Source organism: Salvelinus sp. IW2-2015, linkage group LG4p (assembly GCF_002910315.2).
Source record: "Salvelinus sp. IW2-2015 linkage group LG4p, ASM291031v2, whole genome shotgun sequence".
NCBI lineage: Eukaryota > Metazoa > Chordata > Actinopteri > Salmoniformes > Salmonidae > Salvelinus > Salvelinus sp. IW2-2015.
In genome coordinates, this window is record NC_036841.1 from 10,767,151 (window position 1) to 10,779,837 (window position 12,687).

Here is a 12,687-nt window from a genome sequence, read left to right on the forward strand (position 1 = left end):
ATCGCTGGACCAGACAGGACTGGCAAAAAGTGCTCTTCACTGACGAGTCACGGTTTTGTCTCACTAGGGGTGATGGTCGGAGTCGCGTTTATAGTTGAAGGAATGAGCGTTACACCGAGGCCTGTACTCTGGAGTGGGATCGATTTGGAGGTGGAGGGTCCGTTATGGTCTGGGGCGGTGTGTCACAGCATCATCGGACTGAGCTTGTTGTCATTGCAGGCAATCTCAACGCTGTGAGTTACAGGGAAGACATCCTCCTCCCTCATGTGGTACCCTACCTGCAGGCTCATCCTGACATGACCCTCCAGCATGACAATGCCACCAGCCATACTGCTTGTTCTGCGCGTGACTTCTTGCAAGGCAGGAATGTCAGTGTTCTGCCATGGCCAACGAAGAGCCGTATCTCAATCCCATTGAACACGTCTGGGACCTGTTGGATCGGAGGGTGAGGGCTAGGTCCATTCCCCCCAGAAATGTCGAGCAACTTGCAGGGGCCTTGGTGGAAGAGTCGGGTAACATCTCACAGCAAGAACGGGCAAATCTGGTGCAGTCCATGAGATGCACAGCAGTACTTAATACAGCTGGTGGCCACACCAGATACTGACTTGATTTTGACCCCCCCTTTGTTCAGGGACACATTCCATTTCTGTTAGTCACATGTCTGTGAAACTTGTTCAGTTTATGTCTGTTGAATCTTATGTTCATTCAAATATTTACATGTTAAGTTTGCTGAAAATAAACGCAGTTGACCGTGAGAGGACGTTTTTTTTTTTGCTGAGTTTAGTAGCCAATACGCCATATGAGCATACCATTTGTTTTTCATTTCATAAACCATGAAAGCATAAATGAAGTGACCATCTAGTTCTGCTAACAAGTTCACTAGATCAACTAGAAAGACAGGCTGTATATCTGTTAATTTCCCCTCCCATGCATCCCAACAGGGATACAGCCTAGTGTGATAGGAGTTACCATACAGCAATAGCAGCATCCACACACTATTTATTTATTGATATATTTTGCCCAGTATAAAAGATTAAGTATGTGAACAAATTCCGTATGTTAAAGTTCAGGTCCACTTCAATATTGATGCCAGTGTTACAGAAACACTACCTGGCTTTGCTATGTCATGCATTTTGTGTACCCCAGTCTTGTGCAGCTCTGCTTTTCCTAGTTAGTTTTTATAGAATGAATTTACTCAAGGCCAGTGCACCTGCTCACTAAGTCCATTCAGGTTAGACAAGGAATGGACTGCTATCTTAACTCTGCATAGTTGAAGTACAATACATATGTACTGAAGTAACATGCACAGTACCCATGTCCCACTCCTATCCCCTGTTGAGGAAACCTTTAGGTATATGCACCCTTATGCTTTTTATTCCAAACTAAGAACATTGAGCTTTCCCATAACTTGTGCTAAAATAAAACAAAAGTGAATTCAATTCAATCTTCTGAACTGGACAATTTATCAAAAAACTTCAACAAAGCAATTGAATTCAATCTATTAAATAAACATTGAATGAAGAACACCTCCCCCTTCTGGTGGACATTACACTTTTTACTAGGGAGGAAAGAAGTGAAAAAAGGCTGACAATCACCATACATCCTGGTTGTTGTGTTATTTAATGTCCTGTTGTAAAACCACTACTTTACAGTCTGGCACATCAACACATGATCAGGAACAAGGAAACAGTACACAGTAAATATCATGCAGGCAACATTGCAGTACAAAACATTGTAAGAGTTCACTGGCAGTAGCACTTCCTCACAGCACCAGAATCAGTGATGTTTCTTCTTGCATTCATCCTAAAATGACAAAAGACATACATTTAATAAAAGACAACCCTAGTGATTATGTACCACATTAAAGTGCCAGTATGAACCATTACATGTACTAATAATAAACACTTGTCTTGGGTGAAATATGCAGTCAGTCCCTGATGTGACTGTAGGGCAGGTAACACCTTTTTATTGCTCTCCTATCTGATCTGTTTTCACAGACACACCTAGTAACTCAGAGCATTCTTGTCCATTTCCTCTTTTACATTAAAGTAAGGCACGACCAAGGTTACGAGTCTTACCAATATACCTAGCGACAACAGATAACCATTACAGTAAGAGGTAGCATGAATAGACTGCTAAAGAAGATATTGGTTTCTAAAATGATGTTATACTAGCTGATAGTGTATGGAACAACATGTGATAGTAGACGTTCGGAGTCTCAAGTGTTGTAAATGGCAACAACCACACCTACATAACTAGGGCGTTTAACCGGATAAAACTGCCACAACCACACCTACATAACTAGGGCGTTTAACCTGATAAAACTGCCACAACTGGTATGACCTGCACAGCCTCTATTGACTTACCCATCTTGATAGTAAGGAACCCTTGAACTAAAGGAATGGTTGTCAACACAACTTTTTGGACCCCATTCTATAGCAGTCATATATTAACATTCTTTGGAACAATAATCACAACAACAAAAATAACAAATCAAGGCTAATGTGCACTACCTCATCGCTGCTGGACGAGGAAGATGATGACCCATCATCTTTGCCCTTATGCTCCTTGGGCTTCTTGTCTTTCTTCTTATGACCTTTGTCCTTCTTGTCACCATGTTTCTTGTCTTTATGTTCCTTAGACTTGTCTTTATCCTCCTTATGGTCCTTTGATTTGTCATGGTCCTTACAGTCCTTCGATTTGTCATGGTCCTTACGGTCCTTCGATTTGTCATGGTCCTTTGATTTGTCCTTGGACACACACTGAAAGTTGATATACAGTCAGAATACTTTGTATGCAGTGTGTGTATGATTGTCAGCATTAATTGCACACAAATTGCCATTCATGGCTGAAATACAATTGACACACTCATCAAGCAACTGGTTTAGGTAATGGTAACAGTATGTTTCTTACCTTATCCCCATCTTTGTCCTTCTTCTTCCCCCATCCAAATAGGGCATTCTGTTCCTGGCCAGAGGCATCATCCTTTTTCACCTGATCATCTTTACCCACAGCTGTGGAAAATAAGAGACAGGTAATGTAGGCTTAGTTATCTTTACATGAACAATCACAGCCTAATAAACTAACCAGAACATTTTCATTAAAATTATAGGTTACCATCCTCAATAGCAATAAATAGACAGTGGCACTATGCGTTCTTCAACTGAAAGGACATAAGGCCTACTCCACCTGTCCATGTTCAATTGCTAATCATGTCATTTATATAAAGTCCTTCAGAGGCACATTTGCCTTCTTCCATTAATAATGTAAACATATTGCCTCAACTAAGGCAGTCTTTGGAATAAAATGAAATGCTTAATAGGTGTGAATTGCATTCAATCAGCTCAAATAATAGGAACATTTTAGGCTCGCATCTCAGACTAATAACCACCAAATCAATTGAGAAATGCATACAATGTCGTTTCTGTATTCAGACAATATTTTAAAGTTGAATGCAATTATGATTCAAGAAATGAAGATTTACCTGAAGCCAAATCGAAATCCATTTTGTCTTGAGAGCACACGGCAGTAAAGACAACCAGCAATAGCAATGTTGCACGTTTTAAACGGAAAAACTCATGCAACGCACCTACCTGTTGACCCCACCCCGGAACCACGTGACCAAAACACGTTCGTGTTGGTCAGAAGGCACAAAACGGCATAAGGAGTTTTAAATGGAGGGACCATCTGATTTTGTCCAGTAACAATGATAATGTTAATGTTTTTTAACGGTTTTGAAAGAGCCCCTGATTGGGCCAGTGTGGAATTTACCTGGTGGAGTCTTAGTCRGGTAGCATGACGATTAAAACTAAATTATTCGGCTAATGTGTCGTCCGCTACATAGGCAAATTAGTCTAAGACTGCAATCACCGAGGGGGTTCGCTTATCTGGCCCGAAGAGTTTGAACCGGGTGTAACGTGATTGCTTTGGAACGGGGCTGCCTCCGGGGCGTGAGCCAGTGCCCAGCTCTGGCCGACCGCGAACACTGGCCAAAACAAACGTGACGTAGTCACGCACGTGTAGTAATGAGTAGGATTATGTGTTTTCACGTGCAAAGGTAATTGCTTTTTATAACAATGCATTATCTGCCTTCCCAATGAAAACTAGTTTTGTAAATTCAAACATTTATTTCGAAAATATATAAATATATATTTTCTTCTGGATGATGGACCATTGAGCCCAATGATGTGACGTCCGTGGGCCTACATAGGGTAGCGTTCGGCCAGAGCATGCAGAAATAAAAAATTTGCCAACCCTGAAGATGTCTATATTGGTCTGKTAAAACAGGACCAGTAAACATGTATAACCGAAGTCAGCCTTTTATTTGCCCGCCTGCCACAAGGAGTCATTGGAGTGCGATGGGAGAAGGCCAGTCTCCAATCAAATCACATTTTATTTGTCACATGCACCGAATACAATTGGTGTAGACTTTACCGTGAGATGCTTACTTATGACCCCTATAATACAGAGTTAAAGTGAGAATTCTTTTAAATATTTGCTAAATAAAAAAAGGAAAATAGTAACACAGTACAATAACAATAACGATGCTATTTACAAAGAGTAACAGTACTGAGTCAATGTGGTAGTCAATGTGGTACAGGTAGTTGAGGTAATTTAGGCAATGTGTACAGGTAGGGTTAAGTGTCTAGACAATCAGGATAGAAAATAAACACAGTAGCAGCAGCACGTGTGTCTATGTGTGAGTGTTGCATCAATATGCACGTGTGTGTGTATTTTGTGTGTGTATGTGTGTYTTGGGAGTGTCAGCGTAGTATGTGTGAATGTGTGGGTAGAATCTAGTGAGTGTGCATAGAGCCAGTGCAAAAAAGGGGGTCAATGTAAATAGTCTGGGTAGCCATTTGATTAACTGTTCAGTAGTCTTATGGCTTAGGGGTAGAAGATGTTCAGGAGCCTTTTGGTCCCAGACTTGGCACTCTGGTACCGCTTGCTGTGCGGTAGCAGAGAGAACAGTCTATGACTTGGGTGGCTAAAGTCTTTGACAATTTGAGGGCCTTCCTCTGACCGCCTGGTATATCAATCAAATTTCAGTCAATCAAATGTATTTATAAAGCCCTTTTTACATCAGCCGATGTCACAAACTGCGATACAGAAACCCAGCCTAAAACCCCAAACAACAAGCAATGCAGATGTAGAAGCACAGTGGCTGGGAAAAACTCCCTAGAAAGGCAGGAACCTAGGAAGAAACCTAGAGAGGAACCAGGCTATTAGGGGTGGCCAGTCCTCTTCTGGCTGTGCCGGGTGGAGATTATAACAGAACATGGCCAAGATGTTCAAATGTTCATAGATGAGCAGTAGGGTCAACTAATAATAATCACAGTGGTTGTAGAGGGTGCAACAGGTCAGCACCTCAGGAGTAAATGTCAGTTGGCTTTTCATAGCCGATCATTCAGAGTTAGAGACAGCAGGTGCGGTAGAGAGAGAGAGTCAAAAACAGCAGGTCCGGGACAAGGTAGCACGTCCGGTGATCAGGTCAGGGTTCCATAGCCGCAGGCAGAACAGTTGAAACTGGAGTAGTAGCACGACCAGGTGGACTGGGGACAGCAAGGAGTCATCAGGCCAGGTAGTCCTGAGGCATGGTCCTAGGGGCTCAGGTTCTCCGAGAGAAGAGAGAAAGAGAGAGAGAGAGAGAATTAGAGGGAGCATACTTAAATTCACACAGGACACCGGATAAGACAGGAGAAATACTCCAGATATAACAGACTGACCCTAGCCCCCCGACACAAACTATTGCAGCATAATTACTGGAGGCTGAGACAGGAGGGGTCGGGAGACACTGTGGCACTGTGGACAGGGCCAACCAGGCAGGATATAACCCCACCCACTTTGCCAAAGCACAGCCCCCACACCACTAGAAGGATATCTTCAAACCACCAACTTACTACCCTGAGACAAGGCCGAGTATAGCCCACAAAGATCTAGAGGTCCTGGATGACAGGGAGCTCGGCCCCAGTGATGTACTGGGCCATACACTCTGTAGAGACTTACTGTCGGATGCCAAGCGGTTGCCATAACAAGCAGGGATGCAGCCAGTCAAGATGCTCTCAATGGTGCAGCTGTAAAACTTTTTGAGGATCTGAGGGCCCCCAGCCGTGACAATCGGTGGGGGGATTGCCTAAGCCAGGGGAGGCGTACCTCTAGGAATCTTAATTGCACAAAGCCTATTATTTGGCATGGGAATACTATTTGTAGATCAGTGATTCTACACTTCACTTTGCTCAAGCTGATCCTCTCCAACATAAATGGAAGTTGTAGCTAAAAATTGGTCAATTAGGGGCAGTTAAAGGGGAAAATCAATGAAACCAACCATGGAAGTATGTTTAACAAACCTGGGGGTTAATAGACCAATAAGAAAGGGAGTTCCAAACCTTTTTGCCAATAACAGCTAATGTTCAGTTTTCCCCTCCCCACTCAGACCACTCCCAGACAGTCGTAGCAAAATTCTTGCTTGAGAAATTGCTCTTTGTTAAGAAGCTATTTTTGTTTATTTTTGACCATTCTAATTGAAAACAATCACAGTAAGGTACTTCATTGTTAAAAATGAGCTGGGTTGGTTAAGAAACTATTTGACCAAAGGGGTATACTACGAAGCAAGCTAGATCTACTCAGGGTTTTCTAAAGCTAGCCAGCTTCAGTTAGTTTCCCATTCCAGTTCAGAGTTTATCCGTAGTACGATGGTGGATATTGCTCCTCTGCCTGCCGCTAACTCTAGCAGGCTTGTAACTGCACGTGCATGTCGCATGTGGCTAGTCGAACGCCGAACTCTTCATTGAGACAACACTGAAACATCAATCCATGTGCCACATTTTCATTTGTGCCGAAATCAAAATGAAAGAAAATGTATCTTTCAAATTCAGCAGGTTATGGTGTGAAATAGGCTTTTAGAGGCGTCGTCTTTATTTGACTACTTATCGTTAATGCCGCCTTTGTTGTGCTTATCAATGCACAGCACCTTTTTTCCCACTCTTATCGATAAAAGTTTCACTGTGTGAAGTATCAAATGCGTTTGTCATTACTAAATGTGTAAGGTATTTTAACATGACAATTCTTAACACACAAAACACATTTGATTAATATTTCAATTAAATTAAATCACATTTTATTTGTCACATACACATTTAGCAGATGTTATTGCAGGTGTAGCGAAATGCTTGTGTTTCTAGCTCCAACAGTGCAGTAATATCTAACAATTCACAACAACACACACAATACACACAACCTAAAAGGTAAAACGTAATTAAGGAATATATAAATATTAGGATGAGCAATGTTGGCGTGGCATAAACTAAAATACAGCAGAATGGAATAGGGTATATACACTACCGTTCAAAGGTTTGGGGTCACTTAGAAATGTCCTTGTTTTCCATGAAAACATACATGAAATGATTTGCAAAATGAATAGGAAATATAGTCAAAGGTTATAAATAATGATTTTTAATTGAAATAATAATTGTGTTTTTCAAACTTTGCTTTCGTTAAAGAATCCTCCATTTGCAGCAATTATAGCCTTGCAGACCTTTGGCATTCTAGTTGTCAATTTGTTGATGTAATCTGAAGAGATTTCACCCCATGCTTCCTGAAGCACCTCCCACCAGTTGCATTGGCTTGATGGGCACTTCTTACGTACCATACGGTAAAGCTGCTTCCACAACAGCTGAAAAAGGTTGAGATCCGGTGACTGTGCTGGCCACTCCATTATAGACAGAATACCAGCTGACTGCTTCTTCCCTAAATAGTTCTTGCAATAGTTTGGAAATAGTTTAGAGCTGTGCTTTGGTTCATTGTCCTGTTGTAGGAGGAAATTAGCTCCAATTAAGCGCCGTCCACAGGGTATGGCATGGCGTTGCAAAATGGAGTGAAAGCCTTCCTTCTTCAAGATCCCTTTTACCCTGTACAAATCTACCACTTTACCACCACCAAAYCARRCCCAGACCATCACATTGCCTACACCATGCTTGACAGATGGCGTCAAGCACTCTTCCAGCATCGTAAAAATGTTTATGCGTCTCACGAATGTTCTTCTTTGTGATCCGAATACCTCAAACTTAGATTCATCTGTCCATAACACTTTTTTCCAATCTTCCTCTGTCCAGTGTCTGTGTTCTTTTGCCCATCTTACTCTTTTCTTTTTATTGACCAGTCTGAGATTTGTCTTTTTCTTTGCAACTCTTGCTAGAAGGCCAGCATTCCAGAGTTGCCTCTTCACTGTTACGTTGAGACTGGTTTTTGCGGGTACTATTTAATGAAGCTGCAAGTTGAGGACTTGTGAGGTGTCTGTTTCTCAACTAGACACTCTAATGACTTGTACTCTTGCTCAGTTGTGCACTGGGGCCCCCACTCCTCTTTCAACCCCTGGTTCCTCTCTAGGTTTCTTCCTAGGTTTTGGCCTTTCTAGGAGTTTTTCCTAGCCACCGTGCTTCTACACCTGCATTGCTTGCTGTTTGGGTTTTAGGCTGGGTTTCTGTACAGACTTTGAGATATCAGCTGATGTAAGGGGCTATATAAATACATTTGATTTATTTGGTTAGAGACCGTTTGCGCTGTTCTGTGAAGCTGTAAACAGCGTTGTACGAGATCTTCAGTTCTTGGCATTTTCTGCATGGAATTGCCATCATTTCTCAGAACAAAAATAGACTGACGAGTTTCAGAAGAAAGGTATTTATTTCTGGCCATTTTGAGCCTGTAATCGAACCCACAAATGCTGATGCTCCAGACACTCAACTAGTCTAAAGAAGGCCAATTTTATGCTTCTTTAATCAGGACAACAGTTTTCAGCTGTGCTAACATAATTGCAAAAGGTTTTCTAATGAACAATTAGCCTTTTAAAATTATAAACCTGGATTAGCTAACAACAACGTGCAATTGGAACACAGGAGTGATGGTTGCTGATAATGGGCCTCTGTGCTATGTAGATATTCCATTAAAAATCGCCGTTTCCAGCTACAATAGTCATTTACAACATTAACAATGTCGGACACCTGTATTTCTGATCAACTTGATGTTATTTTAATGGACAAAAAATTTGCTTTTCTTTCAAAAACAAGGACATTTCTAAGTGACCCCAAACTTTTGAACGGTAGTGTAKATATGTAAACATTATTAATGTAAACATTATTAAAGGTTTCCACTTATTAAGTGTCCAGTGATTTCAAGTCTATGTATATGGGGCAGCAGCCTCTAAGGAGCAGGGTTACGTAACTGAGTGAAGGCCGCCTAGTGATGGCTATTTAACAGTCTGATGGCCTTGAGAAGCTGTTTTWCAGTCTCTCGGTCGCAGCTTTGATGCARCTGTYCTGACCTTGCCTTCTGGATGATAGCGGGTGAACACGCAGTGGCTCGGGTGGTTGTTGTCCTTGATTATCTTTTTGGCCTTCCTGTGACATCAGGTGCTGTAGGTGTCCTGGAGGGCAGGTAGTTTGCCCCCGGTGATGCGTTGGGTAGACCGCACCACCCTCTGGAGAGCCCTGAGGCTGCGGGCGGTGCAGTTGCCATAACAGGTGGTGAAACAGCCCTACAGGATGCTCTCAATTGTATATCTATAAAAGGTTTTTTTAGGTGCCAAGCCAAATTTCTTCAGCCTCCTGAGGTTGAAGGGACGCTGTTGCACCTTCTTTACCACACTGTCTGTGTGGGTGGACCATTACAGATCATCAGTGATGTGTACACTGAGGAACTTGAAGCTTTCCACCTGCTCCACTGCTGTCCCGTCGATGTTGATAGGGGCGTGCTTCTTGTGCTGTTTCCTGAAGTCCACGATCAGCTCCTTCGTTTTGTAGACATTGAGTGAGAGGTTATTTTCCTGGCACCATACTCCCAGGGCCCTCACCTCCTCTCTGTAGGCTGTCTCGTCATTGTTGGTAATCAGGCCTACTACTGTTGTCGTCTGTAAACTTGATGATTGAGTTGGAAGCGTGCATGGCCACGCAGTCATGAGTGAACAGTGAGTACAGGTGGGGGCACCCTGTGTTGAGGATCAGCAAAGTGGAGGTGTTGTTTCCTACCTTCACCACCTGGGTGCGGCCCGTCAGGAAGTCCAGGACCCAGATGCACAGGGCAGGGTTCAGACCCAGGGCCCCGAGCTTAATGATGAGCTTGGAGGGTACTATGGTGTTGAYTGCTTAGCTATAGTCAATGAATAGGATTCTTGTATCGGTATTCCTCTTGTCCAGATGGGATAGGGCAGTGTGCAGTGCGATGGCGATTACATCGTCTGTGGATCTATTGGGGCGGTAAGAAAATTTAAGTGGGTCTAGGGTGTCAGGTAAGGTAGAGGTGATATGATCCTTAACTAGCCTCTCAAAGCACTTCATGATGACAGAAGTGAGTGCTACGCGGCAATAGTAATTTAGTTCAGTTATCTTTGCTTTCTTGGGTACAGGAACAATGGTGGACATCTTGAAGCAAGTGGGGACAGCAGACTMGGATAGGGAGAGATTGAATATGTCCGTAAACACTCCAGCCAGCTGGTCTGCGCATGCTCTGAGGACGCGGCTAGGGATGCRGTCTGGGCTGGCAGCCTTGCGAGGGTTAACGGGCTTAAATGTCTTACTCATGTCAGCCACGGAGAAGGAGAGCCCACAGTCTTTGGTAGCAGGCCGCATCGGTGACACTGTGTTATCCTCAAAGCGGGTGAATAAGGTGTTTAGCTTGTCCGGAAGCAAGACGTCGGTGTTCGCAACATGGCTGGTTTTCCCTTTGTAGTCCGTGATTGTCTGTAGACCCTGCCACATACGTCTCGTGTCTGAGCTGTTGAATTGTGACTCCACTTTGGCTCTATACTGACATTTTGCCTGTTTGATTGCCTTGCGGAGGGAATGACTACACTGTTTGTATTCGGCCATATACCCAGTCACCTTGCAGTTTTATTTTATTTTATTAGGCTCTCTTTTAGTCCTCATTTGGACTAATCTTCCAAGAGTCCTTAAATATTAAAATAAAATGTATAATACGATCACATTTCACACTGTTACAAACAGACATAATACACTGACATATTGGCCAGATAAATACTCTAACAGTCTGAAAAGAAAGATTGATTCTTCATCTACCATAGTCCAGCACAACTTTCCTATGTATTATATTTAAATGGTTTTAAAGTGTTGTTTCAATTTATATATTGAAAGGTTTCTGGTTTGCTCAGTTAAAGTATTCCATTTCTTTATTGCTCTAAATCGAAATGTTATTTAGCCTATATTTCTTTTCTGTCTGGATAACACATATACTCAGAAAAAAAATAGAAGAMAATTCGTAAAAATCCAAATAACTTCACAGATCTTCATTGTAAAGGGTTTAAACAGTGTCCCATGCTTGTTCAATGAACCATAAACAATTAATGAACATGCACCTGTGGAACGGTCGTTAAGACACTAACAGCTTACAGACTGTAGAAAATTAAGGTCACAGTTATGAAAACTTAGGACACTAAAGAGGCCTTTCTACTGACTCTGAAAAACATCAAAAGAAAGATGCCCAGGGTCCCTGRTCATCTGCGTGAATGTGCCTTAGGCATGCTGCAAGGAGGCATGAGGACTGCAGATGTGGCCAGGGCAATAAATTGCAATGTCCGGACTGTGAGACGCCTAAGACAGCACTACAGGGAGACAGGACGGACAGCTGATCGTCCTTGCAGTGGCAGATCACGTGAAACAACACCTACACAGGATCGGTACATCCGAACATCACACCTGRGGGACAGGTACAGGATGGCAACAACAACTGCCCGAGTTACACCAGTAACGCACAATCCCTCCATCAGTGCTCAGACTGTCCGCAATAGGCTGAGAGAGGCTGGACTGAGGGCTTGTAGGCCTGTTGCAAGACAGGTCCTCACCAGACATCACTGGCAACAGTATCGGCTATTGGCACAAACCCACCGTTGCTGGACCAGACAGGACTGGTAAAAAGTGCTCTTCACTGACGAGTCACGGTTTTGTCTCAAACGGGGTAATGGTCGGATTCGCGTTTATCGTCAAAGGAATGAGCGTTACACCGAGGCCTGTACTTTGGAGCGGGATTGATTTGGGGGTGGAGGGTCCGGCATGGTCTGGGGCGGTGTGTCAGAGCATCATCAGACTGAGCTTGTTGTCATTGCAGGCAATCTCAATGCTGTGCGTTACAGGGAAGACATCCTCCTCGCTCATGTGGTACCCTTCCTGCAGGCTCATCCTGACATGACCCTCCAGCATGACAATGCCACCAGCCATACTGCTCGTTCTGTGCGGGATTTCCTGCAAGACAGGAATGTCAGTGTTCTGCCATGGCCAGCGAAGAGCCCGGATCTCAATCCATTGAGCACGTCTGGGACCTGTTGGATCGGAGGGTGAGGGGGCTAGGTCCATTCCCCCCAGAAATGTCTGGGAACTTGCAAATGCCTTGGTGGAAGAGTGGGGTAACATCTCACAGCAAGAACGGGCAAATCTGGTGCAGTCCATGAGGAGGAGATGCCCTGCAGTACTTAATGCWGCTGGTGYSCACACCAGATACTGACTGTTGCTCTGGTGTGCAGTCTGACCAGCTATGCCTGCATGAACACTGCTGGAAATTCCTGCATGTGTACACACACAATTCTCTTCAATCTTCTCACTTTTCTTTAGATAAACAAGTTGCATGTCACTCACGTGTTGTCACGACTTCCGCCGAAGTCGGTCCATCTCCTTGTTCGGGTGGCGT

The 12,687-nt window shown here is 43.4% G+C and overlaps 1 protein-coding gene across 4 annotated transcripts; it reads right to left on the reverse strand.

The window, feature by feature from the left end:
* Positions 1-1,603: 1,603 nt before the first annotated feature.
* Positions 1,604-3,888, reverse strand: LOC111960458 (uncharacterized). 4 transcript variants are annotated; one of them, XM_070437922.1, is made up of 5 exons: positions 3,772-3,858; positions 3,485-3,593; positions 2,914-3,014; positions 2,514-2,762; positions 1,604-1,803 (listed from the first exon to the last, which is right to left on the reverse strand). In XM_070437922.1, the coding sequence occupies exons 2-5, from the start codon at positions 3,504-3,506 to the stop codon at positions 1,777-1,779; spliced, it is 399 nt and encodes a 132-aa protein (XP_070294023.1). In that variant the 5' UTR covers positions 3,507-3,593; positions 3,772-3,858; the 3' UTR covers positions 1,604-1,776. The 4 variants fall into 4 exon arrangements, 3 of the variants coding, with proteins under 3 accessions (XP_070294023.1, XP_023838247.1, XP_023838242.1); XR_011475066.1 differs by lacking the exon at positions 3,485-3,593 and having other exon boundaries at positions 3,772-3,888; XM_023982479.2 differs by lacking the exon at positions 3,772-3,858 and having other exon boundaries at positions 2,514-2,750; positions 3,485-3,594.
* Between the last annotated feature and the right edge of the window lie 8,799 nt (positions 3,889-12,687).